Source organism: Vitis riparia, chromosome 18, assembly GCF_004353265.1.
Source record: "Vitis riparia cultivar Riparia Gloire de Montpellier isolate 1030 chromosome 18, EGFV_Vit.rip_1.0, whole genome shotgun sequence".
NCBI classification, from domain to species: Eukaryota; Viridiplantae; Streptophyta; class Magnoliopsida; order Vitales; family Vitaceae; genus Vitis; species Vitis riparia.
The window spans coordinates 4,707,629-4,732,944 of record NC_048448.1 but is presented as its reverse complement, the minus strand read 5'-3'; the positions used below and the strand labels follow the sequence as shown (position 1 = coordinate 4,732,944).

The following is a 25,316-nucleotide window of genomic DNA, read 5'->3' as shown; positions in this document are numbered from 1 at the left end:
AGGATTGGTTGACTAATGCAACAAATTTAATTAATGATACATAAACATTTACATATGATAAGGTTGATGAAAAAAAAGAACAAACTTCAAAGCTCGGAATACAAAGCTCTTCCAAACAAACAATTGCTGCTACCACACAGAACACAAATCATCCATTAGGTTCAGGCTTCAGACTAATGTCTTGCATGTGGAGGTTTGAGGGTCCCACATCGCCGGCAATAAGTATTTACGCCCATCCACCCCAACAGCATTATAGCTAGCCCCAGTCGTTCCATCCGCCAGAACTTCGCCGGGATATCCTGGATAAGCTCCTGTCCCGAATATACCTGTACAAGCCGTCACCGCCTCTAACGGCGCGCTAGCCGATCCTTGAAAGTAGCCGTTATCAAACGGATTAGTCACCGTTCCCGCCAAAACAGTCGCCAAATTGATCACCATTCCGTCAATTCCCACGTCCCCGTTTGGAGACACCAGCGGTGGAGTCTGTGGTCCATACATGGGCTGGTGAAATGGCCATGCGCACTGACCCGGACACTGAGTCTCCGAGTTACCCACCCACGCGTAGGCCCACTTACTCTGAGTTGACCCGTGAGTCCCGCACCGGCTCATGCAGAACCCTTCTACCGCCACGTCTGCCGACGTGAACACCACGGTTATTTCGCTCCTTTGGTTTGATGTAGAAGCCAAGGAAATGATGTCTGAACTTCGCAATGACTTCCCTAGAGAGTAGTCTTCATCGAGGATCTGATTCCCAACGGCGAGGGTGCAGGAGACTCCTTTGTACTTCTGGATGGTCTGCCACCACGATGAGACGGAGTGGGGCGTGGTGGTGTGGGAATTGAGAGACTGGAGGAAGTCGACGAGTATGGAGCGTTGGATGGGGGAGAAGTTTCCGTACCAAACGAGATTGAGGGTGATGTTGCCCTTAAGGAGTGGCCCGTTGTGGTACTTGAGAATGAGAGGTTGCTCTTGAACAAGAGAGAAGAGTTTTCGAGGTGTGGCGGAGGTGGGGTTGAGAAGGAAGGAGAGTAGGAGAAGTGAAACAAAGATGGAGAAATGGTAAGTAGAAGTCATTGAAAAGGTAAAGTAGTGGGGTGAAGGTGATGCAGAGAGTGTGAAAAGCTGGATTGGTGAGGAATGAGTGTGAAGGAAGAGCTCGATTGTTGCGGTACTTGTAGTCATAGAAAGGTAGTGTCGTCATGGCGTGCGCGTGTGGCGCTGGCCAAAAGGGAGTGATGGAAGAAACATTGAAATCGTGCCGCGTTGATTAATTGACCACTTTTAGTGTCAAACGCGTGGCAGTTTTCGCCAGGTTGTGCCTGATGACGTGGTTATCAAGGGTAGGTGTCTCCTTCTTTCTGATCGTCCAAAAAAATAAAAACCAAAGTCAAGGGATAGGGGGAATAACAAGTAGGTAATCCTTGCATGTGAAGATAACGATCCTAGGGTTAGCACTCGTCCGTGATTATTTGCTTTAGAGTAAGATAGTCACAGGTGAGTTTGTATATGCTGAAAGCGCATCCCCATTTTCTAAATAACTCAAGGAATCAATAATGCTCATGGTTTTAGATGGCTCAAAACATCAGTGTGCGCCGACCTGCCATTTAAAACTCCGGGCCCTGATCCACTTGATTCGATCGATACCGTGCTTTCATCTCTCTGGAGAAGCGGCTAGCTTGAAAGACACAAAAGCCAAAATTATTCCAAACACTGGCATGGTTTTCCTGGCGGCGGCTACATGCACACCATTTTTAATTTTTAGGTGCTCTGTTGTTATCACGGGGCCCTCGGGGATGGACCCCGTTATTCATGATCATATCCACTACGTGTGAAACAAGTGTGAGACCAGAAGTATAATATCCAAGCTGCAAGTTGCAACCATCAACATTGCAATATTGGATTTTTCATTAATACCCACAATCTTAGTTGTTTGGATTGTAATATTTCCAATTAAGTTAACAAATCACGATGTATTCGCACCATGTGATGGGACCGGGACAGCAATTTTAATGACAAAACAATTACACTCAGCTAATTAGAAGTTACATGTGATTATTGGGTATGAAATTTGTTCATTTGGCATGCAACAATTTAGGTCGGTAGCCATACAGATGATGTCTTTTATAGAAAAGGATAAGGGTCCGGCCTCCATAGTTAGTTGTTAATGCCTTAATAGTTGTTGGCAAAATGACTTAAAATCGAGGTGGTCCCAAACATCTTATGGCCCTAGCTTAATTTGGCTAAACTAACACCCCATATTAGTGACAGTCTTTCTGTTTCCTGCTCAAATGTGTAACATTTGGACCGGTTATGATCTGAAGTTTGAAACTCCTCAAAAACAATCTGACTTGTAAGCCACTTAAATATCTTTGTTATTGCTACACCTAAAGTTCTAGATTTCTAAAAATTTGATCAGGGTTTTACTTGAAATATCATTGAAATCATATTGCATATGTTTCAAATAATTCAAGAAATTTTATAAAAATATTAATTCAACATATGAAAAATGAAAGATTCATGATTTAGGAGCTTTTTCTATAAATTAAGTTAAGAATCAAATACTTTTATAAAGTAATTTTTTACAAAGATACATAGACCCTACAATATTCTTCATGTGTGAAATTAAATTATTTTTATATATACTCTTTTTAGCAAAAAAAAAAATTATTATAAAAGTTGTATCGATTCAAATGATGCTATGTTAAAAAATTAAGCCTTCAAAATCTAATTTGGAGAATTGATTCGAAATGATTAAGATGGTATTTTCCTTTTTTTCTAACTTAATTTTAAATAGACTTTATAATTAAATAGTATTTAATAGTGTTAAGTAGTTTGTTGATTTAATATTTTATTTTTATTAGGTATTAAAAAGTTAAAAAGAAAAATTAATAGGTTATTTTGTTATAGAATAATAATATATAAATATTTTAAATTGATTTATAAATAATATTTTAAAATAATAATTTTAATTTTATAAAAATATTGAGAAATGTTAAATTAACAGGAGAAAATTTGTTAAATATTTTATTTTCTAATTTTTCATATATTACACATCTAGCCAACGTATTGTTATCTCAAAAACCAACTTGCATTCATTCTGAGGAATTTTTTTTTTCATGAGGAAAAAGAAATTGTTAAATTAAATTAGAAAATTTATATCACCAACGTTATAAGGCCCTTTTTATATCTTCCTTACGACAAACATGAAAAAAAATTATGATGTTATATTCTCTAAATTAATTTAACTAAAATTTTAGGTAAGCCATCCTCACATTGAAGGGTTGACATATTCTATTGCACATTTCCGTTTGAATTATTGAACATCTATTAGAATTTCATGTGGAGGCCGGGCCATGAATAATTGTGACAAAATCCAAGGTTGGAAGTCTACATCTTCTTAGACAGCCTTTTGAGAATGTTACATACTTAAATTATTAATAATATTCCTGCAAAACGTGCTATAAACGTTTCTTCAATTGCAACTTCAGAATAAATAATGATGGCATGTAGAGGAGGTTGGAAAATCAAGTCTTAAATTAAAAATTAAAAATATAGGACGAGAAAAGCTGCAGATCATTCCATGTCCTAAAGGTTTTGCTTAAAATTTTCCTTATTATAATAAAGCTCTCCAATGGTAGATCTCATTAATGATTATGACCACATACGAGTTTGAATAGCAGAGGGCGCAGTGCGGCTTTTGTTGGGATTGGGATTGGGATGTGAAGAAAAAATATCAGAGGAAGGCTGAACTGGTTGGATATGAAAGAAAACATTGGAATTTCATTTATTCAGACGGGAAAAAGAATACATAATGGTAATTAATAAAATACAAACAAAGAATCGCTTATCATCTCCGTGCTATACAACTAAATGAATTTAGAGAAGCATAGTAGTATCAGTCTATCAGACCAGAGTAGAACAGGTGGAAGTTGAAGGATCAAGCAATGCAGGAAGCAGGTACTTCCTCCCATTCACACCATTGGCATTATAGCTAGCACCTGTGGTGGGATCCTCCAACAGCTTTCCGGCATAGCCAGGGTACGCGCCCTTCCCATAAATCCCAGGGCAAGCCGATGCAGCCTCCAGGGGAGCCTCTGCGGAACCTTGGTAGTATCCATTCCCAAAGGGGTTCGTAACAGTTCCAGCCAAGAGGCTAGCCAGGTTCATAACTATACCTTCCATACCCACATCGTTGTTGGGTGCGGCCAGGGGTGGACTCTGGGGTCCGTAAATGGGCTGGTGGAATGGCCATGCGCATTGACCTGGGCACTGAGTCTCGGAGTTGCCCACCCAGATGTATGCGAACTTGGAGATCTTGCCATTAACCTTAGCAGTCTTGGAGCTGGGAGAAGACCCATGTGTTCCGCACCTGCTGGAGCAGAACCCTTCAACGGCTACATCAGAAGATGTCAAGACTACGTTAATGGCGTTGCTCTGCTGCCCCTTTGCTGCCAACTGTTTGAGATTTCGACTGGTCAGTGATTTACCCAAAGAGTAGTTCTCGTCGAGGATTTGGGTGCCTAGGGAGAGACCAAGGGAGGTGGATTTCTTGGACTTAATGAGGAGGTAGTATTTGTCGATGGTATTCCACCACGCCGCAACAGAGGGTTGGTCGGGGGTGGTTTTGGAGGAAGAGAGGGAGGTAATGAAATCAGAAACAATGGCGCGTTGGGAAGGCTTGAACTTTCCGTACCAGATTAGATTAATGGAGATTTTTCCGGAAAGAAGAGGGCCATTGTGGTATTGAAGAAGCAGAGGTTGCTGCTCTTGTGCAAGTCTCCTGGCTGCTGAGATGAATGGAAGCAGAGAAGCCACAAAGAGGAGTTGTAAAAGGCATTGAGTAGGAACGAAAGAGGCCATGGTAGTTAGGACTTAAGAGTGCAGTGAAGCTAAGCTGTAGAGATGGCTTTGGTGGGGATTTGGAGTGAGGAGAAGATGAATTGGGGGTTTCATATATATAGTAAAATAGGCAGTGGGGAGAGTGTGACCAACAGCGTGAGGGGAGCGAGGGAGAGGGTATGAATGAAAGTGCCGAGAAGGAAGGGAAAAGGCGAAAAGCGAAGCAAATGCCAGCTCAATAGCGCGTTCGAAATTAATCTGATTGAGTGCGGATCTGTCTTTCGCTGTGAAAAATCAAAAACTCTACGTTTACAGCTAAGGACATTAAGAGCCTAGGGGTGACTTTTTATCATCGTCGAACTTTTCTTTTCTTTATTATTTTTCTTCCATTTTTTTTTCTTTTTTACCATTTTCTAAATTATAAATACATTTATTTCAACGTCTTTGGAGAACAACTCATCATCCTCCGTGATTGTTTTGAAAACCAGATTTTAAAAATAGAGTTTTGGGTCAAAATGATCCTTAAAAAAAAAAAAAAAAAAATTGGTAATATCTAACCACTCTGAAACTTATAATCAAATTAGTTTTTTTTATCTCACGTAGACACCATATTATTAAAAAATATTTTTTTTCTTTATTTTAGTTAAAATCGCAGTTGACAACTACGACTTTATTTTTGAACTAAAGTCGCGATTGTCAATTATGATTTTATTTTTGAACTAAAGCTTGCCAACTGAGACTTTAGTTAATTTTTTTTAATTAAAAATTATTAAATAACAATTTATAATTGAAATTTAAAAATATACTTAATAATAAATTAAAATAATAAACTTATATAATATATAAATAATATATAAAATTATATAATTTATTAATTTAAGATATTTAATTTATTATTTTTTAAGATATTAATTTATTTATATTATGAAAAATTTATCTTTATCGAAATAATATTATACTTTTAAGCTGCAATTGATAACTCAGATTTCAATTATAAATTTTTTTTTTACTCTCAAATTTAATTAAAAACTATTAAATTATAATTTATAATTGAAATTTAAAAAATATACTTAAATAATAAATTATTTATATTTAAACTTAAATTATTTATAAGAACATCATTTACTATTTTTTAAGTATATAAATAAGTTATCAATTGTAGCTTAAAAGTATACTATTAGTTCGATAAAAATAAATTTATCATAATACAAATAAATTAATATCTTAAAAAATAATAAATTAAATATCTTAAATTAATAAATTATACAATTTTATATATTATTTATATATTATATAAGTTTATTATTTTAAGATTATTAATTTATTAATAAATAAAATATTCATTTATAATATTTTCTATTTATCAATTTATGTTTGTTGAAATAATATTAGATTTTTAAATTTAAATATAAATAATTTTTATTTAAGTATATTTTAAAATGTCAATCATAAATTTGTAATTTAATAAATTTTAATTAAATTTTAAATTTTTAAAAAAATTAACTAAAACCTCAGTTGGCAACTTAAGGGTCTCCAACGAGCCGGGCCCTTGGTAAATCTAAGGCCCGTGGCCCAGCTCGTGGGCCCTCAAGTTGGGCGGGCTTTGGGTAAAAATTAAAATACTTTTGAGTTTTGAAGGAAAGGGGATCCCCTTCCCTTATGGATCCATAAGCATTCAAGGAGAGCTAGTCACCAACTGAGTTGACCCTCTTTTATGTAACTATTTTGCATAAGTTATATATATATATTAGAAATGTTGTATAATTTTTTGACATCTTTAACTCACAGTGGTTTTTTATGTATAACTGTCATTATATTGATAATGAATGAAAATTAAATAAAAGAATTATTTCATTTAAAATAATAAATTCTCCACATAATGGTAAAAATATAGCATCTTTAATAAATGATGAAATTATAAATTTTGGCATTCATGATAAAATATTATAAATTATAAAGTTTTACAAACTATTATAAAATATAGAAAAGTAGTAGAACGGTATGAAATACATTTAATTAGTAATGATTGTGAAGCAGATATTGATATATTAAATGATTATGATTGACATATTGCAGATCTTTTTGAAGTATTTGATACTTCAACAAAAAAATTTGTGGTGTATATTATCCATCTTCAAACCGAGTTGTCATGCAAATAACTAATATTTTTATTGTACTTCAAAAATATTTAAATTTGGATATATTTAGTGATGCAATATTTGTAATGATAGAAAAATTTAGAAAATATTGGGGAGAAATACCTTTAATTTTTTATCTTGGTTTAATTGTGGACCCTAGATTGAAATTTAAAGCTCTGGATGAATGGTTAACAATTATTTATTTTAATGACCAAATAAAAATTGAAGAAATTAAGAATGAAGTAAATTCATTATTATATAATTTATATAACTATTATAAAGAAAAATATGGTGATGATATTAGTTCTATTAAATTACCACCTACATCTACAAGTTATTCATCTTTTTATAAAGGAGCTCTAGAAATGTTAAAAAGTCGAAAGAAAGCAACAAATAGTTATTCAAACAACACAACTGATTTAGATAGATATCTTAATATTGATTTAATTTCATTTGAAGATGATGAAGATTTTGATATTTTAATATGGTGGAAATCACAACAACACAAATATCTTGTGAGTACAGTTGCATCAAAAGCTGCTTTTAGTGCAGGTGGAATAATAGTTAGTGATAAACGATGCAGCTTAGCGCCGGATTCTATTAAAGCAAATATATGTGTGAAAAACTGGGCAATAGCAGATAAAAGGATATTTGATTCTATTCAAGAAGAAAATATGTTTGTTGATATGGAAAAACTAAAATCATCAAGATCTTCATGGATTTGCGATAGTTCGCCATCATCGCCAAGAGATAATGATTAAAATATTTTACTAAATGTATGTCATATTTTTATTTTTATTTTTGTGGTTGAAAGTACAAATGATTGACAAATAAGTAGGTGCCAACTTAGTTGAGATGTATTTATTTTGTAGTGATGTAAACTTTTCCCACATTTTCAAATGTAATGTATACATTCAATGAATAAAATAGTTAGCAATTAATATTTTTATTAATGTAGCTTTTCTATTTCTTAATATTTATATATATATATATTTTATTTTTTTTTTTTTTATATTTATATATATATATATATTTTAAGTGGCGGGCCAGCCCGTTGGGCGGGCCTAAATTGGGGCCCATGGCCCGACCCATCCAGAAATGGGCTCGGGCCGGGCCGTAGGCCGCGGGCTTTTTGGAGACCCTTATGGCAACTGCAGCTTTAGTTCAAAAATAAAGTTGCAATTGCCAACTATGACTTTAGTTTAAAAATGAAACCGCAATTGTCAACTGCGGCTTTAGTTCAAAAATGAACGTAGGCAGCGACTTAGTTCAAAATGAAAACAGTACAACTGCGACTTTAGTTCAAAAATGAAGCCGTAGTTAGCAACTACGCCTTTAAATAAAATGACGAAAAAAAATATTTTTTAATGAAGATGACATCTACGTGGCAACCAACTGTGGCTTTAACTAAAATGACGGAAAAAAAAATATTTTTTAATAAGATGACATCTACGTGGCACCAAAGAGCCAATTTGAACATAAGTTTCAAAGAGTGGTTAGATGTTACAATTTTTTTTTAAAAGGATCATTTTGACCCAAAACTCTTAAAAATAAGTAATAAACATTAATAGATATAGTTTCTATTTTTTTTATTTTAAAAGTAAAATTTTAATATGAGAGCCTAAATTTGTAGTTTCAAAGAACAAATGTTTTAGCTTGATAATTAAGGATTTAATTGGTTTTTCCGTCAGAATATGACAAAGGGAATTATGGCACATAACTAGATGGAGTGTGATAGCGGAACAAAAACTAGATACGGACACTGAAGACAGCTGACTCCAACAAGGAAAATAGGAAGGGAGAAAGTTGGGTGCTTCCTGGTTAGTGCATACCTGAAGAAAGAGAAATGGAAATGGCTCTGCTCCATTACTATCTGTCCGGACGCGTACATTAAATGGTTTCGATTCTTCGTTCTTTAAGCGGGTTCTGGAGGTTTGCATCAAAAAAATATCTTCTATTTTCCCCGATCAATATGAGATATTACAAACATATTCATGGTGCAATTTCAATCGGATGTTTGAGTCAAAAGAACATTAACGGCTTCTAAATAATGAAGAGAAATTTATATTTATATAATATGAAAAGAAAATTCCCTCACTAAAATAAGAAATCGTAAATTTGTATAAAATTATAAAATTAATATTGAAGTTTTATTTAACATTTAGATTTTAAATAAAAATAAAAATTTAAATTTTTAGATTCCATAAAATACTTAAAGTAAGATTTTCTTAGGAAAAAAAATTATCCACTTATACAAAACAAGATTATATATATAAGATCTCACTTCTTATGTAGAAAAATAGATTTAGTTGATCTTCCAATGCTTTTCAAAGTATAAGATCTCACTTCATAAAAAAAAAAAAGGTTTAGTTGCCTTGAGTATATCCACTTATAAACCCTCACACCCACTACTTAGATTCAGCCAAGCCGGCGGAGAATCCGAGGTTATAATAGTAAAGATAATTGGGAAGTGTGTCTCATTTTTCAGTATTAATGGTAACCCCACAATTCCTGATTTTTAATGAAGTAGATTCAGAGTTAAGAGACTTAGAAATGTGTGATTAAACATATGTTTTAGGGCATCTCCAATGCAAAATGCCGTTTAGAGCTTCTTAGCAATATTTTTAATTGGTAATTACTCATTAAGGCAAACGTAAAGATGAAAGTGCCAAATGTTATTATACATTGCTAAGATAATGTTATTATTATCGGCACATTAAATGGCATTGGTATTGTATGAAAGCTCTTGATAAAATAATAATTCTATCCAATGGGAAATTTTAGACGTGACTAAACGTTTTTTAATTATGTATAAATTTTTCTTAATTATGTAAATCCGTTTAAAATTGTTTGAGGATCAAATTCAACAATTTCTACGTGGGAGGATGATATTATGTCTGTTTGGCCTCAATCCCGTGATTGTGTTGGGGGTGCTTGTGATCCAATACCCTGTTAAGTGATAAAATTCCATATGCCACGCCTTAATACATACTGCACACGGCTTTAAGCGTTGGCACAGGTACAACCACAAAGAAGGAAGGACATAGGAGTAATTAAAGTAATTCTCAATGAGTAGAACCCATTTCACTGGGCATATCTTCAACACTACAAATCACCTCATTCATTCATGTCGAGACATTGTAATTTGGAAAGATGCATTCAAGTGAAAAAAGCAAACCAAATCAATTTGCTTTGATATTATTGAAACTACCACGGGAAGAACAAATAAATGAATGAATAACAGTATCTCTCTGGATTTCTCTAAGGCCTGTAAATTCTACGAAGTTTCTGTCGTCAAGACACTAATCTGCTTCAGACCAGAGTAGAACACGAGGATGTAGAAGGATCATACAAGGCAGGAAGCAAGTACTTCCTCCCGTTGGCACCATGGGCATTGTAGCTAGCACCGGTCACTGAATCCACCAACAAATCCCCAGCATACCCAGGGTATGCCCCCTTCCCGTAAACCCCAGGGCAAGCCGATGCAGCTTCTAGGGGCGCCTCCGCCGGACCCTGGAAGTAGCCATTTCCAAAAGGGTTGGTTGCAGTTCCAGCCAAGAGGCTAGCCAAGTTTATGACTATGCCATCCAGACCCACATCGTTGTTCGGTGCGACTAGCGGTGGGCTCTGGGGTCCGTAGATGGGCTGGTGGAAGGGCCAGGCGCATTGGCCAGGGCACTGAGTCTCAGAGTTCCCAACCCAGACGTATGCAAACTTGTAGTTCTTGCCCTTGACTTGAACATTCTTGGAACTCGAAGAAGATCCATGAGTCCCGCAGCGGCTGGAGCAGAACCCTTCCACGGCCACATCAGAGGAGGTCAAAACCACGTTAATGGCGTTCATCTGTTCACCCTTGGAAGCCAACTGAACGATTTGCTTCCCCGTGAGTGATTTCCCGAGCGAGTAGGTCTCATCGAGTATTTGTTCGCCCAAGGAGAGCTTGAGTGAAGATGGGTTCTTGGAGGTGAGGTGGTAGTACTTCTCTGTGGTTTTCCACCAGGTGGCAACAGAAGGCTGGTCCTGAGAAGGGGGAGAAGAAGAAAGGGAGGTAATGAAATCAGAAACGATAGCCCGCTGGGAAGGCTTGAATTTGCCGTACCAGATTAGGTTTATAGAGATTTTTCCAGAGAGGAGAGGGCCATTATGGTATTCCAAGAGCAGAGGCTGCTGTTGTACCAGCTCATTGAGCTTCCTCGCAGCATAGCCCACATGGAACAGAGAAATCACAAAGAGGAATGGCAGAAAATGGCGTGGAGAGATAAAAGAAACCATATTTAGAACGGAGATAGAGAGATGTTGTTGGCAAAGAAAAAGAAGCAGGAGAAAGGCTGCTGATGTGGTTTTGAGTCTGTGTGGAACAAGAGGGGTGAGAGTCTCTATATATAGGCCATCTGGTGTCACAATTTTAAATCGAAGGAGTGGGCTGTGCGGTGGGGCCTCGTTCGAACCTGCTCAGAAAGATGCAAGGGGCAGTTGAAGTTTGAGAGAGGCAACGGTACTCTCCAACGCGGTTCTATAAAAAACCTGAGGCCCCAAATAACACGCTCCAGTCAGAAAAATCACAAAGCCATTTGCACTTTTGTATGCATTAAGAACACAAAGGGCAATGCCAGCCGGCACTTTTTTTAAAAGTTTCCAGAGGAGTGCCCCTGTTAAAGTCAGTTTCTCCTTTCCTTTTCAATTTTTATAGCTACAGGACAAAACCTAAATACAGCTTGGATACAGTTTGAGAGGACTTTTGATTTGACCAAAGTAGGCCTCAGAATGAGTACTGTGGAGCCGTAGCGGTGGAGAAGAGTGAAGGGCATTGAATGGGAAAAGCAAAAAAGGCAGAGAGAGACGTTGGAGAAGGTAGGGAAGGCGACAGGCTGGAAGGGGCTTGGGGCTCAATATAGAAATAATATCGGGAAGCGCGGACGATCCAACTGGCAGTCAGCATTGGGACCTTGAGGTTGATAAAAGAGTGGGGAAACAGTGTGACAGTGAGCATCCGAGGCGAGAAGGAGAGATGACGCGCTCTGCCATTTCTCATGAGTATTATTAGCTGCCATTGCCAATTCACATACTACTCGTGACTTGTGACTTGTGAGTTGGGATAAACGAATCCCCATTTTTGCATTTGAGAGTCCAGCTGGATGACAGCCCCCCTACCACCTCTATTCACTTCTTTATTGCCCACTACCCCCAGTAAGCACGTTTTGCCCAAATTTTAATTAACTTCCCACTTTAAACCCAAAATTATGAACGCCTTCTATTACTACTCTATTGCAACTTCTGATTTCTGGAGTAAAATGATTTCACTCATTAAAATTAATGGATAGATAGTTGTTTGTATTGATTTAACAAAGAAAAATCGTACATTTTGGGGCCAAATCCCTTGCCTCTCCCTGGTAGCATGGCCCTAAGTTTACTCTGTAAGACTGTAATGTTAAGAAAGAAGAAACTTGTTGCTGCCAAAATTCTCTCCCCAGTGACTAAAACTAAAAGTCTCATACCCATTTTGTTAGTCCCATGTTTTGGGCACAAATTGCTTTTCCTAGTACCAAGCCATTTTTCTGGTCACGTGTGGGGCTACGTGTTTCAAGATTTAAAATTGACCAATCTAAATAAAGAAAAAAAAATGGTTACTACTGCTTTGAGCAATGCAGGTTAATAAAAGATAAGCCATGGTTTATATTTTTTTCCAAGTAATGCTACCAATGCAGAATTATGATAGACTTGTTTCTCCAAACATATCTTTTATTCAAATATTTTTCATTTTTCATTTTCCATTTAAGATTTATTTCCGTAGTGGTTAGAATTTTGACTTACACATTAAGTTTCATGGCAATCCTCAATCAACTGTGTGCACAAAATCATACCAGCATTTCCCCTGCACCTTCTCAGGGACTTTTTGGTGGGTTACAGGTTGGATTTTTAATTTTTGTCTCGATGATTATTGTCTGCCTTTTTCTTTTCCAAATAATGATGCCAATCATTGTCTATGAGAGAGGTGAGCTGTAAAAGGCGTGGAGGGTAAGTAAGATGTGTAGTCCAGGGTAAGGATGGCGTTTTGGGTGGGAATGAAACTACTATGCTTGAATGATGGAGACGGGACGAGACAATTCGTTTCATTGTCATTTCTAATCCCCAACATTGAACCAAACATCATGTACACCATTTCAATATCTTCTCATGCACTCCATTCCATTGATTCATTGAACACAAATATCTCTCAGAGTGAGAGATATTTTAATTGCTTAATAAAAATTTTAGATTTTGGGGCATGTCATCAAAATGATTAAAAGCCATTGCTCCTAACAATTTCAAAATTTATTCACGGATAAATTTTTTAAATGAAAAACTGTTTAAGAAAATAAAAGTTTTTTTATTTTGTGGTAAATAAAAGCATGTTTCATCGTTTGATTTAAAAATTGTTTTATTTTTAAAAAATTTGATTGTTCTTCTTTATAAACAATTTTTAAAAATAAAATAAAAATAAAAAATAATTTTTAAAAAATAAGTAGAAATTGTTTTTATCAGTTTTTAAAAGTAAAAGTAAAACATGGGTTATTTAATCATATTTTTTTAAATTTGTTTTAAAAAATTATTTTTAAGTTAAAAAAATAAAAACGCAACCAAAGGACCCAGATTAATTTATTTTTTGTTATTCCAAATGTTGATATAGATGGAGTTTGTAAATGAGTATTTTGGGTACATTTGCCAATTTTTTATTTTAGAAATATAAAATGATAACTTTTATAACAAGATATTTACTTAAAAATCTGCTTATGAAAATACAGCCACTAAAAAAAATTTTATCTCAAAATTTAAAAAATCGTAAGAAAAGTGCATATCATTTATATAGAGTTATTATAATCTGTTGTAAAAGTTATTATGATTAAAAAAAAATATAGGAAATGTATCTAAATGAACACTTAATGTATTAGATATATTTTTTTGTTTTTTATTTTTAAAAAACAAAAAATAATAGTAACTTACATATAAAATATTAGAAAAAACAATCTAAAAGGTTTCTAAAAAAGTATTTGAAATTCTGCGGTATTAAAAAAAAAATTGCTATCTAAAAATTTAGGATTTAAAAAAATAATTTTTTAAAACAAAAAATAAAATTGTACTTTTTTCTATAAAAGTTTCTACATTTTATAGATATAAATTAAGTAAAAATATAAAAATGTACCCAAATGAAAGTTTAATAAATAGCAAATTCATTATATTCATTTAAATGGAGTATTGATTTGAAAAATAATTTATGAGTACCTGATAATTTTATTTTATTTTTTGTTGTAAATTTAGACATGAATTTTAAACATGTTGTAAAATATTTTTTGTTCTAATTTTGACATATGCAAATGAATATATTAAGTTAAATTTTAATTTTCAAATTATATTTGAAAATTTAAAGTTACTCATACTTAAAATTTTAACCCTATTTTAATTTATATTTTTAATTTGATATGGTACTGATATTAGAATAATATAAAAAAATTTATCCCATCGTTTTCGATATATTTTCACATTCTTTTGTTAAAACAGTGTTTGCAATCTCAATTCTTCGTGAAGAAATTAATTTTTTTAATTAGAATATGAATGACGTATGAATGATGTTTTTGTGGCAATTAAGTATGGTTTATTAAACTGTTTTACAACTTTTTAACATTAAATTTCTTATAAAATAAATGAAATCGTGAAAGATTTTTCCAAGAAATAGACAAGAGAAGCTATGAATCTATGATGATAATATTGGATAGCTTGACACAGTGAATGGAAGCTTCTTAGTTGGACTTTGGATTTGTGCCTGATAAAAACAAATTAGGTGGAAATCGAAGTAAAGAGAAAGGTGAGCTGAGGGCGGAGGGCGGAGGGCGGAGGCCAGTCGTCACCCTATCTAAAAGACTAAAACCTAGAATTCACGAGCCAGGCAACAATATCTTAAAACATTATCCAAAAGCTAGCACCCACGGGCCACGAGGCATTCACTCCTAATTAATCCATGTGATTATAAAACTACCTTATCTCAACTCTATATATTAATAACGTTGAAATGTTTTGATAATGCATCCATTTGCATTACTCTTCTTAAATTCGACGCCGTGTCTGGTGGTGGTGCAGGCTTTATCCTTGGTTTAATATGGTTTTGTAGGGGCACGGGTGGTGCGTCTCGTGAATCTAAGCCTAGATTGCTTGCTCATTTTCTTGACTTCCACCTCCTAAGGGATTCTTTTTGTCTGTAATGTGGAGAGCTTGTAGCTGTACTTGTCCATTTGCACTCATCTTCTCATCCCTTTGGATCAGAGCAAGATTACATTCTTGCTTGGATGTCTGATGGGCATGAAAGCATGTCATAGTTTTTCAATTAATTGAATCTAAAATTCAATTTGAAGCTGGAAGAATATGGAAGCTGTTCATTCACATGGAAGGATGGGTTTGTTTGTTTGTTTTTTAATTATTTTGATTCCTAAAGCTATGGGTACTCTTAAAAGCCTCAAATAGAAGAGATGGGAAAAAATATAATTCGCAAGAAGAGTTAATGGAAATCAATAATTGAAGTTACCAGTCATGCATGCGGGCGAAGAGGAGACCAGAAGAATATGAATGGCCTGCACATCGTGTCCCCCATTCAACCTAACCGCTTCATTTTAAAGCAATTTACAGATCAATTTTTGTATGAGAAGATGGAAGCAGGCCTTGTGGGATATGTCGAGGGTTCATGCCCTCCCTTCATTCAAGGACGATAACACAACTAATATCTCGACTGAGTCAATCTTGCTATTTCTCTGATTGAAAGTACTGAAAATCAGGCTCCAGAGACTAATTATTGATAAGCGATTCATCCACGGGCAATGAAAATTAAGCTATTTTTGTAACCTAATTAAGTGCTGAACATCCAAATAGTTTCTAATTTATTATGGGAAGATATTGCATAATCCTAAGCAAAACAGCTTGTCTGGTGAAAATTGATGGGTTGGCTTCTATAAATTCTCCATTATATTATTAATCAATTACCTAATAAATTAAAATTTTAAATTAATTGATAATTTAATATCATATTAATACATTGGTCAACTAAAAGTGATAATTTATTGCAAACTCAGAGAAAAATTGAGGTGCTAATTGGATAAGCATCTAAATTAACCAATAATTCATGAATTATTATAAATGGTGGTCTTCTTCTCCATATAAGAAATTCTTAATAATTCAAATGAAAATTTTTGAATGTCTTACTATTCAAATTTTTAACGATATCCTCATATTTTTCCAAAAGAAATATTTTCTGGAGAGATGGGATTCAAGAAAGTATCAATTATAAAATATAGACTATATAGTTTTTTCAAAAGGAAAAATAATTAAAGAAAAAATTGTGTTTGTTTTCATTTCTATGGCCATATATGTTTAGATATAAAAAAAAAATACTGTTTGTTTTCCAAAATGGAAACTACCAAACAGACCTTGAATGATTTTAAAAATTTTAAAGTGTCTGCGCCAGGGCATACACAGAAGAAAAGGATTCTGACTTGACCAACATGCAGAGGATGAACCAATATTTGAAAAATATTCGGTGAATGTGGGAATTGCTGCTATTGCCTTATATTCATTTACATGCAAGTATGCAACTAGGGATGGTAACGGGCGGCCATCCCATCCCGACTCCATTCCCCTTATTCAAAATTATTCCTATTTCAGTCCAATTAAAAAAATTAAATAGAAGGGATGGACAAAATAGGTATGCAAATCTCTCTTCTGCCCCACCCGGTCTATTTAACTTTTTTTGTAAAATTATTTTATTTTATTTTATTTAAAATTTTAAATTATATTAAAATAAATATATTTTATAAATAATTAAAATATTATAATTTTATACCTTATTTTATTACAAGGTATTTTATTATTATTATTATTATACATTTAAAAAAAAAGGGAAAATCAAAATTAAATTAAAATTTAAAATTAATTTTGAAAAATAATCAGGCAGGTGGGACAAACAATATCTAAACCTGTCCGAATCCATCCCAATTTTCAAAAAAATCATAAATCCGTCCCCAACTTATTATTTAAATTTTAAGGACAAGCATCCAAAAAAACATACCCGGTGGCATCCCTGCATGCAACATTATTGAATAAATAACATAATAGTTTGTAATTTTTGGTAATAGTTTTGAACATTCTTCAAATTCTCAAATATAAAAAAGGGAAAAAGTTGTTTGTAGAAGAAAGAAATTTAAAAAACAATTATTGAAGTTACAAGTCATTGATGCAGGTAAGCAGGAGACCGGAGGAATATGGATGGTCTGTATATCCTGTCCCCCATTCAACATAGATGCCTTCACTTCAAAGCCATTTCCAAAATATCATTCCTGTATGAGAAGATGGCAGCAAGCCTTGTGGGATATGCTTGTAAAACAGTCAATGCCCCACCTTCCTGGAAGATCAATAATACACTCACACAGTCAATCCTCCCATTATTTCTGCATTTTCAAAGTGCTCAAAAGCTAGGTTCAAGGGTAATTAATGAGCGATGATCATGAAATTTAAGCCGTTTGATCATAAATCATGTGTAGAAGACGGGCGACAAATTGACTATCATTTTCTTAATGAATTTGGCGTCCATTGAATAAGTAAAGCTATCATCGTGACATTTTCAATATCAAATTCGTAGCATCATCAGAAGACACCCTCTAATCTCCTAAGCCACCAGCTTCCAATAAACTCGATCCGAGCAACCAGCCTGTCTGCTGATAGTTGATGGGTTCAACATATATTTTCTATACTTGCGAGGATGGTTTCACCAATTAATGAAAGTTTGAATAGTTTAATATTGAAGCTGCACGAGTGGTGCTTGGGAAATGTAAGCCTCACGGTCTATTTGGATTTTGGACGCCCTCTAAGAAATGGATGATTCCACTTTTCTTGCCAGAGTCTGCTTGCCGACCAAGTACCAGGCTTTCACACTAGAAAAAGGGTCATGTGAGCGTGTTTGTGACTGCTATAAAAGTAAAAATACATGTGATCATTGTGTGGTCATTGTCTCAATTCCCTCGGATGCATTTAGAATTAAATGAATTTTCTTTTGAGTAGATCGAACAGATTGGTGATATGCAAATGCGGATAATTAAAACAAGTCAGTTTATTTTCATGAGATTTTACCTATGACTCCCAATTCGATTGATCCTAATCTTAATCTAATTTCCATCATTATTCCCCAACTAAAGTTTGGGAAGGAACCTTTTAGGTCAAAGGTCAAATCAAATGATGACCATAACAATGTTTAATGAGATGCTTTAATTCAACTGCTCTGATGGGGAACCCTTTGACGGACCGGCCAAGGGGACTGTACTGCTGATGAAATTTCATCCGTGTTGGTTAGGTGAGTTTAAAGCCTATTCCAAAAGGATAGGCTGTGTAATCAACTATACTACATGCATATAGGAAATGGGCTATAGGTTTATATATCCCAGGTTGATTGCAGAATACCCAACTTATAGCTACCCCACCCACTCCCAATGAAGAGAGGCATGTGACATAACATTAGGACCCACAAGAGCATGGCAAGCTTAGTGCCTGCCATCATTTTTTCTGCAATACGAACCTAAACTTTCGGAATGCCCATGATGTATGGGCAAGTGCATTGCATGTTAGATGAGGATAGACTTCTGATCATTACTACAGTACATATGAACCTGGGCTACCTCCATTTGGACACATGAGTTTTGAAAACACCAAAATCATAATCCCCAACAACAGTACTGCAAAACTCTTATTATTGTGCAGCAACAACGAGGTCCTGAGTCCTCAGGCAGATGTTAGAAGACAAAGCCAAGTTGATGTGGACAACTTTAGTCTGAACAAATGGGACATTTCTCTCTTGGCTAAGACATGCTCTTAATTGTTGGGGTGCCCTTAAATCAATTGAATTAATCTGAGTTATCCTCTTTTAAAAAAGATTATAATTAATGAAGAAGAAATGTGAAACTGCCTAGGAAACAGCTCCAAACACATGCAGCCCATAGCTCCACCCATTTGTCCATTAAGAGTCGCGGTTGTACTTCCCTCCTTGCATGCCACATTACCATCTATGAAATCGATGTAAGCGTCAGCAGAGTCTCCTAATCTCTATACAAAAAATACTTTACGCACAGAGAGAGATTCTTGCCAGATGTTCCCCGTTCACCTTATCTTTCCAAATTCTCGTGATCTCTCTAATTTTTTTTATCTGCTAAGCTGGTGATGAAAGGTACAAGGGCAGTTTATCGGCACGGTGCATGCACCTTCCCGACTACATATACCCTCACCACTCCCTGACTCTCTCTCACACCACCCAAGCCAAAACCTTTTCTCTCTAAAATTTTAAATTACCTGTCCTTTATTCGAACATCAACACTCTTTAGTTTATCTCTGAAATGGCTTTCTCTCTCTCCCTCAAAACACAATCTCTTGTTGTTGTCGTTGTTATTTTTCACTTGTTCTTCATTAGCCCATGTTTCTGCGCAAGAAAGCTAACTTCATTGTACCAGCCACCACCCATGGCTCTCACATACCATAATGGCGCTTTGCTTGAAGGACATCTCCCAGTATCAATTCTTTGGTACGGACAATTCTCACCGGCTCAGACATCTATTGTTGCAGACTTTCTTCTCTCCCTCGACCCACATGATCAACCAGAGAATCTCTCCTCTAAAAAACCCTCAGCCTCGCAGTGGTGGAAAACTATCCAAACCTACTTGAAAAAGGCTGGCAAAAGGGAGATCCAAATTGAACTGTCCAATCAAATCTCAGATGAGTCCTGTTCCATGGGCAAAACCCTCAAGAAATCCCAGATTTCCGAGTTGGCTCGTGCTGTCAGCTCCAAATCCAGTGGGTTAACTCTGGTTCTCACAGCAAAAGACGTTGCAGTTGAAGGCTTCTGCATGAGCAACTGCGGGTTTCATGGGTCGGACGCTAGAAAGAGGTCAGCCTTCATCTGGGTTGGGAACTCGGAGACTCAGTGCCCTGGCCAATGCGCGTGGCCCTTCCACCAACCCATCTACGGACCACAGACAACACCACTGATTGCACCCAACGGGGACGTGGGGTTGGATGGCATGGTCGAAAATATAGCGACTCTTCTGGCCGGAACTGTAACCAACCCTTTTGGAAACGGCTATTTCCAGGGCTCAGCTGAGGCGCCTCTGGAGGTGGCTTCAGCTTGCCCCGGAATTTATGGGAAAGGAGCTTATCCGGGATACGCCGGAGAGCTGTTGGTGGATTCCAGCACCGGTGCGAGCTATAATGCGCTGGGTGTAAACAGCAGGAAATACCTCTTACCTGCAGTGCTTGACCCTTCTACTTCGCAGTGCTCAACTGTTGTTTGACAAGGTTGACTTTTAGTGGATTGTACATGTGTGCACATTCTAATTTCTTCTTAATCGTAATTTTTTTTTTCTCTAGTGTTCTACATGTCATACCCACTCCAAATCATCAAACCCAAAAGACCTGAAAAGAGAAAGTAACTCTATGACAGGCCCAATAATCGGCCCGTTTCAGAACGTCACAACAGTTGGCATTTATGCTGATCTTATATTAAAAAATTGTTAAAAAGCTTTATTAAATTATTAATACATTATTACAAAGTAATTTATTGCACAAGTATGACAAATTATTTGATTGTAGTCATTCGATCACTAATTTTCGCATATCATCTATATGAGATTCAAAATAAATAAATAAATAAAATTTAATAATTAAATAAATAAAATCAGTATCAAGGTTGGATTTATTACTCCTGAATGAGACATCGTCTCGTATTGTTTTACCTTACAAGAAACTACTCCAATAATAACTCTTATACTTGGCCTAGACATGGTATAATCCGCTTTTAAATAAATAAAGAGAATGAGATACTACCTTAGAGCCATTACATCTAAGGGTAGCATTGGGTCCTTTGATGCATGAGGACTTAATTAATTTCATATGATCAGGCATTTGTATATCGGTGGCTATAGATTGTTTTTTCAAATGGGCAAAACTGACTCTAAAGGAAGTTAATAATTAACTTCCTTTGGACTAGCATCTATGTAGTGTTCCTCACTAAATTCTTACTAATAATGAAAATAGTGTCTATAACAATTTGATGCACAAATTATATGAAAACTTTGAATTCAAACAATAATACAACTCTTCCATATGTAATGCACTGGTTAATGGTCTTATTGAGACTTCAATAAAACTCTCTACAATCTATCTTAAACAATGGTTGATTAGTTAAGGAGAGATTGACATGAAAAACTACTTTATGCATACTAAACTATTTATTGAAGATCAACTCGAGCAACTTATATTCCCCTTAGAAAAACTTTTTGATAACAAGGAGTGATGGATTTGCTACCAGAAAAACCTTTTTCTCACACGAAAGGTATGTGACAAACCTATACTTTTATTTTCTATTTTATTTATATGTGATAAAATTATACTTTGATTTTCTATTTTGTTTATCATATTTAAATGCATAAACATATGCAGATATTATTTTGAAAATATGTTTTTTTTAGTAAAAAATTATGGAAAAAAAAAAATCATAACTAGAAGTTACATATAAAAAATATATATAATCCTCATGAATAAAAGTTATGGAGTAAATTACATCATTACAATTATATAATCAAAAGTTATACATATGATTCATAATTACCTTTTAATTATACTTTATAATTGGAAGTTATATAAAATAATATTATATGACTAAAAGTTATAAAATGAATAGTTTATAACCTTAAGCTATGTGCAAATTTGCATAATGAATAGTTCATAATTTGAAGCTATATATAAATTGTGCATTTTTTTATTCTGACAAAATAAACATAGCTTGTAATTGACAACAAAATATAGCAAGATTTTAGATCATTATATTTTTAGACATTATTTACTTAATGAAATATTGTTAAATAATTTTATTAATTTGTTTAAATTTTATTTTGATAAATTGAAATATTTTCTAATTAAATTATTGCATATATAGTTTTTAGAAAATGTCAAAATTGGCAAAGCTTGAATTTTTTGCCCTCAATATTTCGGGCAAAAACCATTTATCTTGGGTTATGAATGCTAAAATTCATCAAGATGTAATGAATCTTGGAAATACTATTAAAAAAGGAAATGACGCATCCTTATAGGATCGCGTCCAAACTTTAATATTCTTTCACCATCCTATTGATAAATGATTAAAATGTTAAGAATGCTAAAATTCATCTAAATGTAACGAATCTTGGAAATACTATTAAAAAAGGAAATGACGCATCCTTGCAGGATTGCGTCAAAACTTTAATATTCATTTGTCATCCCATTGATAAAGGATTAAAAGGTGAATACCTTATTATCAAAGATCATTTCATCATTTGGAATAATTTGAATGAACGATATGACCACCAAAAGAGTGTAATCCTTTAAAAAGTATGTTATGATCGAATGCACTTGAAATTATATGATTTCAAGTTTGTTAATGATTACAACTTGACTTTATTCAAAATTAGCTCACAATTAAAATTATGTGGAGAAAAAGTCACTAAAAAAATATATACTTGAAAAGACATTTACGACTTTTTATGCCTCAAATGTGCTCATGCAGCAACAATATCGAGAGCGTTATTTCACCAAATATTTAGAATTAATTTCATGTCTTCTTATGATTGAACAAAATAGGGAACTTTTACAAAAAAAAAAACCATTAATTTCGTTCTGTTAGGACCATGTCATTGCTTGAAGCCAATGACACATTTGTCCAAACTATAACCTAAAGGTCCATTGATACATCAATTAAAATGATTGATTCTAAAGAAAAAAAAAAACAAAAAAAAAAACCTATAACTCAATGTGATGGATTGTGTTTACTAGGACCTCAATCACGACCACATTCTCTACCTCGACCTTATCCATATCCACGTTCTTGTCCATGTTAAAAAGTTTGGACATATGGGACATTAGCTTTAGGCAATGACACATATCCAATAGGACAAGATTGATGGTTTTTTAGTAAAAGCTCATCATTTTGTTCAATCATAAGAGAACATTAAATCAATTTTGAATGTTTAATGAAACAACGCTTTCATTATTGCTACTATAGGAGCACATTCGCAACATGAAAAGTCGTAAATGTCTTTTTAAGCATATCTTCTTCAATGACTTTCTCTCCACATAATTTTAATTGTGAATTAATTTTGAATAAAACTAAGTTGTAGTCACTAACAAACTTGAAATCTTATAATTTCAAGTACATCCCATCATAACATGCTTTTGGAAGGATTGTAGTTTTTTGGTGGTCATATCGTTTACTTAGATTATTCCAAATGATGAAAGGATTTTTTACCATAAGGTATTCATCTTTTAATCCTTCATTAATGTGATGACAAGGAATATTAAAGTTTTGGTACAATTATGCAAGGATGTGTCATTTCCTTTTTTAGTAATATTTCCAAGATTCATTACATTTAGGTGAATTTTAGTATCTAAAACTTATGATAAGTAGTTTTTGCCTTGAAATTTCAAGGACAACAAACCTAAGCTTTGTCAAGCTTGACATTTTTTGAAAATGCAATAATTTAATGAGAAAATATTTCAATTTATTGAAATAAAATATAAACAAATTAATAAAATTATTTAATAATATTTTATCAAATAAATAATGTCAAAAAATATAATGATCTAAGATTTTGCTATATTTTATTGTTAATTATAAATATGATAAAAGTGCATGAATACAAAATAGAAATTAAAAATTAATATTTTTTATAACTTCAAATTATTTTTTCAGAATAAAAAAAAATTTATATATAATTTCAGGTTATGACCTATTTATTGTACAAATTTGTACATAACTTCATATTATGAATTAATTGTGTAAATTTATACATAGTTTTAGGTTATGAACTATTAATTTTATAGCTTCATGTTATGAACTATTTCATTTTATAGCTTCCACCTACACAATGTTGTTGACTTCCAATTATACAATATAATTAAAAAGTAATTAAAAGTCATATGCATGACTTTCCACTATATACTTGTAATTTTGTTATTTATCCCATAATTTTCGGTTATGAGGATTATACTTATTTTTCATAATATCTAATTATGATTTTTTTTTTCATAATTTTTTTACTAGAAAGAAAAACATATTTTCTAATTGATATCTACGTAAGTTTATGCGCTTCAATAAAATAAATGAAATATAAAATCAAAGTATAATTTTATCATATATAAATAAAATATGAAATCAAAGTTACCATAAAATTAAAGTATAATTTTATTACATATAAATAAAATAGGAAATAAAAGTGTAGGTTTATCATATACTTTTTATACAAGAAAAAAGTTTTTCTGATAATTTACCACTCCTTGTTATCAAAGAGTTTTCTTGTGCAGTTGATAATAGAAAAGAAAATAATGAAAAAAAGAAGAAAATAAAGAAATAGATTTATGAAATAACTTTAAAAGATGTAGTTTCATTGATTGAAGTCTCCTATTTAATTCTTTACTTTATTTATAAACATATTTCTAACACCACTCATTTTCGAATAGTAAAAAATAATAAAATAAAATAAATTCGGCGCCACTTACATAAATTAAAGAAAACTTTTTTGTGACACTTGAAATTTAAACGACCAATCAAAATTTTAATTTGCTCTACACAAAAATCTGCAAGATTCAAATTAAAACTTTTGTGGTGTTTGAAAGCCAATCAACATAATCCCTTCAAAATATAAGTCTTCCAGTTTTGTTTTGTTTTGTTTTTTTTGTTTTTTTGTTTTTTTGTTTTTTGTTTTTGTTTTTGAATTCAAATATTATTAATACTTGAATTTATAAATATTAAATTAAATATATCAGCTTTTTTTAAAAAAAAAATTGCCAATAAATTTTGTTTGCTCAAATCCTTTTGCCATTAGGATTCTTAATTGCCAATTAAATCTTTTAAATTCTTGTTACACAAAATTTTGGATCTTTAAAGGTTTTTCAAATTCAAATATTCCTAACAATTTTTTTTCTTATTCTATTAAATTTATTTAATTAATTCTTTTAAGTGATAAATAAATTTTATTGTTTCAACTACGATCCTATATTATCAATTAAACATTTTAAATTTTGTTCTATAAAATCCAAGATAAATATTCCACTAAAAAAAATTGTCATATAGAGTCCATTCAAAAGAAACTAAATAAAGCAATTTTTTTTAAAAGATATGAAATTTAAAATTTTGTTCATTTGTTAACATATTGAAGTTCTTTAAATTCCTTCACTTACTAACTATGACATATCATCTGTGTGTTTAAATAGGATCAAGACCTGTGTCATATGCCCAAATCAAAGCCCAAG

At 33.3% G+C, this 25,316-nt stretch overlaps 4 protein-coding genes across 4 annotated transcripts; 1 reads left to right on the top strand and 3 right to left on the bottom strand.

Moving 5' to 3' along the window:
• Positions 1-4: 4 nt before the first annotated feature.
• LOC117906046 (protein EXORDIUM-like 2) lies at positions 5-1,136 on the bottom strand. The gene has a single exon (XM_034818984.1). It carries the CDS (start codon positions 1,072-1,074, stop codon positions 169-171), a length of 906 nt encoding a protein of 301 aa, XP_034674875.1. The 5' UTR covers positions 1,075-1,136; the 3' UTR covers positions 5-168.
• A 2,622-nt stretch (positions 1,137-3,758) lies between these two features.
• Positions 3,759-4,941, bottom strand: LOC117906014 (protein PHOSPHATE-INDUCED 1-like). Its single transcript, XM_034818942.1, has one exon. It carries the CDS (start codon positions 4,858-4,860, stop codon positions 3,904-3,906), a length of 957 nt encoding a protein of 318 aa, XP_034674833.1. The 5' UTR covers positions 4,861-4,941; the 3' UTR covers positions 3,759-3,903.
• A 5,170-nt stretch (positions 4,942-10,111) lies between these two features.
• On the bottom strand, positions 10,112-11,344 carry LOC117907985 (protein PHOSPHATE-INDUCED 1-like). Its single transcript, XM_034821687.1, has one exon. It carries the CDS (start codon positions 11,247-11,249, stop codon positions 10,290-10,292), a length of 960 nt encoding a protein of 319 aa, XP_034677578.1. The 5' UTR covers positions 11,250-11,344; the 3' UTR covers positions 10,112-10,289.
• Positions 11,345-19,273: 7,929 nt separating this feature from the next.
• On the top strand, positions 19,274-20,401 carry LOC117906221 (protein PHOSPHATE-INDUCED 1-like). The gene has a single exon (XM_034819194.1). The coding sequence runs from the start codon at positions 19,376-19,378 to the stop codon at positions 20,324-20,326; it is 951 nt and encodes a 316-aa protein (XP_034675085.1). The 5' UTR covers positions 19,274-19,375; the 3' UTR covers positions 20,327-20,401.
• Positions 20,402-25,316: the final 4,915 nt, after the last annotated feature.

Excerpts from the sequence above, each read along its gene's own strand:
- LOC117906046 (XM_034818984.1), bottom strand. The coding sequence starts at position 1,074 with ATGACTTCTACTTACCATTTCTCCATCTTTGTTTCACTTCTCCTACTC.
- LOC117906014 (XM_034818942.1), bottom strand. The coding sequence starts at position 4,860 with ATGGCCTCTTTCGTTCCTACTCAATGCCTTTTACAACTCCTCTTTGTG.
- LOC117907985 (XM_034821687.1), bottom strand. The coding sequence starts at position 11,249 with ATGGTTTCTTTTATCTCTCCACGCCATTTTCTGCCATTCCTCTTTGTG.
- LOC117906221 (XM_034819194.1), top strand. The coding sequence starts at position 19,376 with ATGGCTTTCTCTCTCTCCCTCAAAACACAATCTCTTGTTGTTGTCGTT.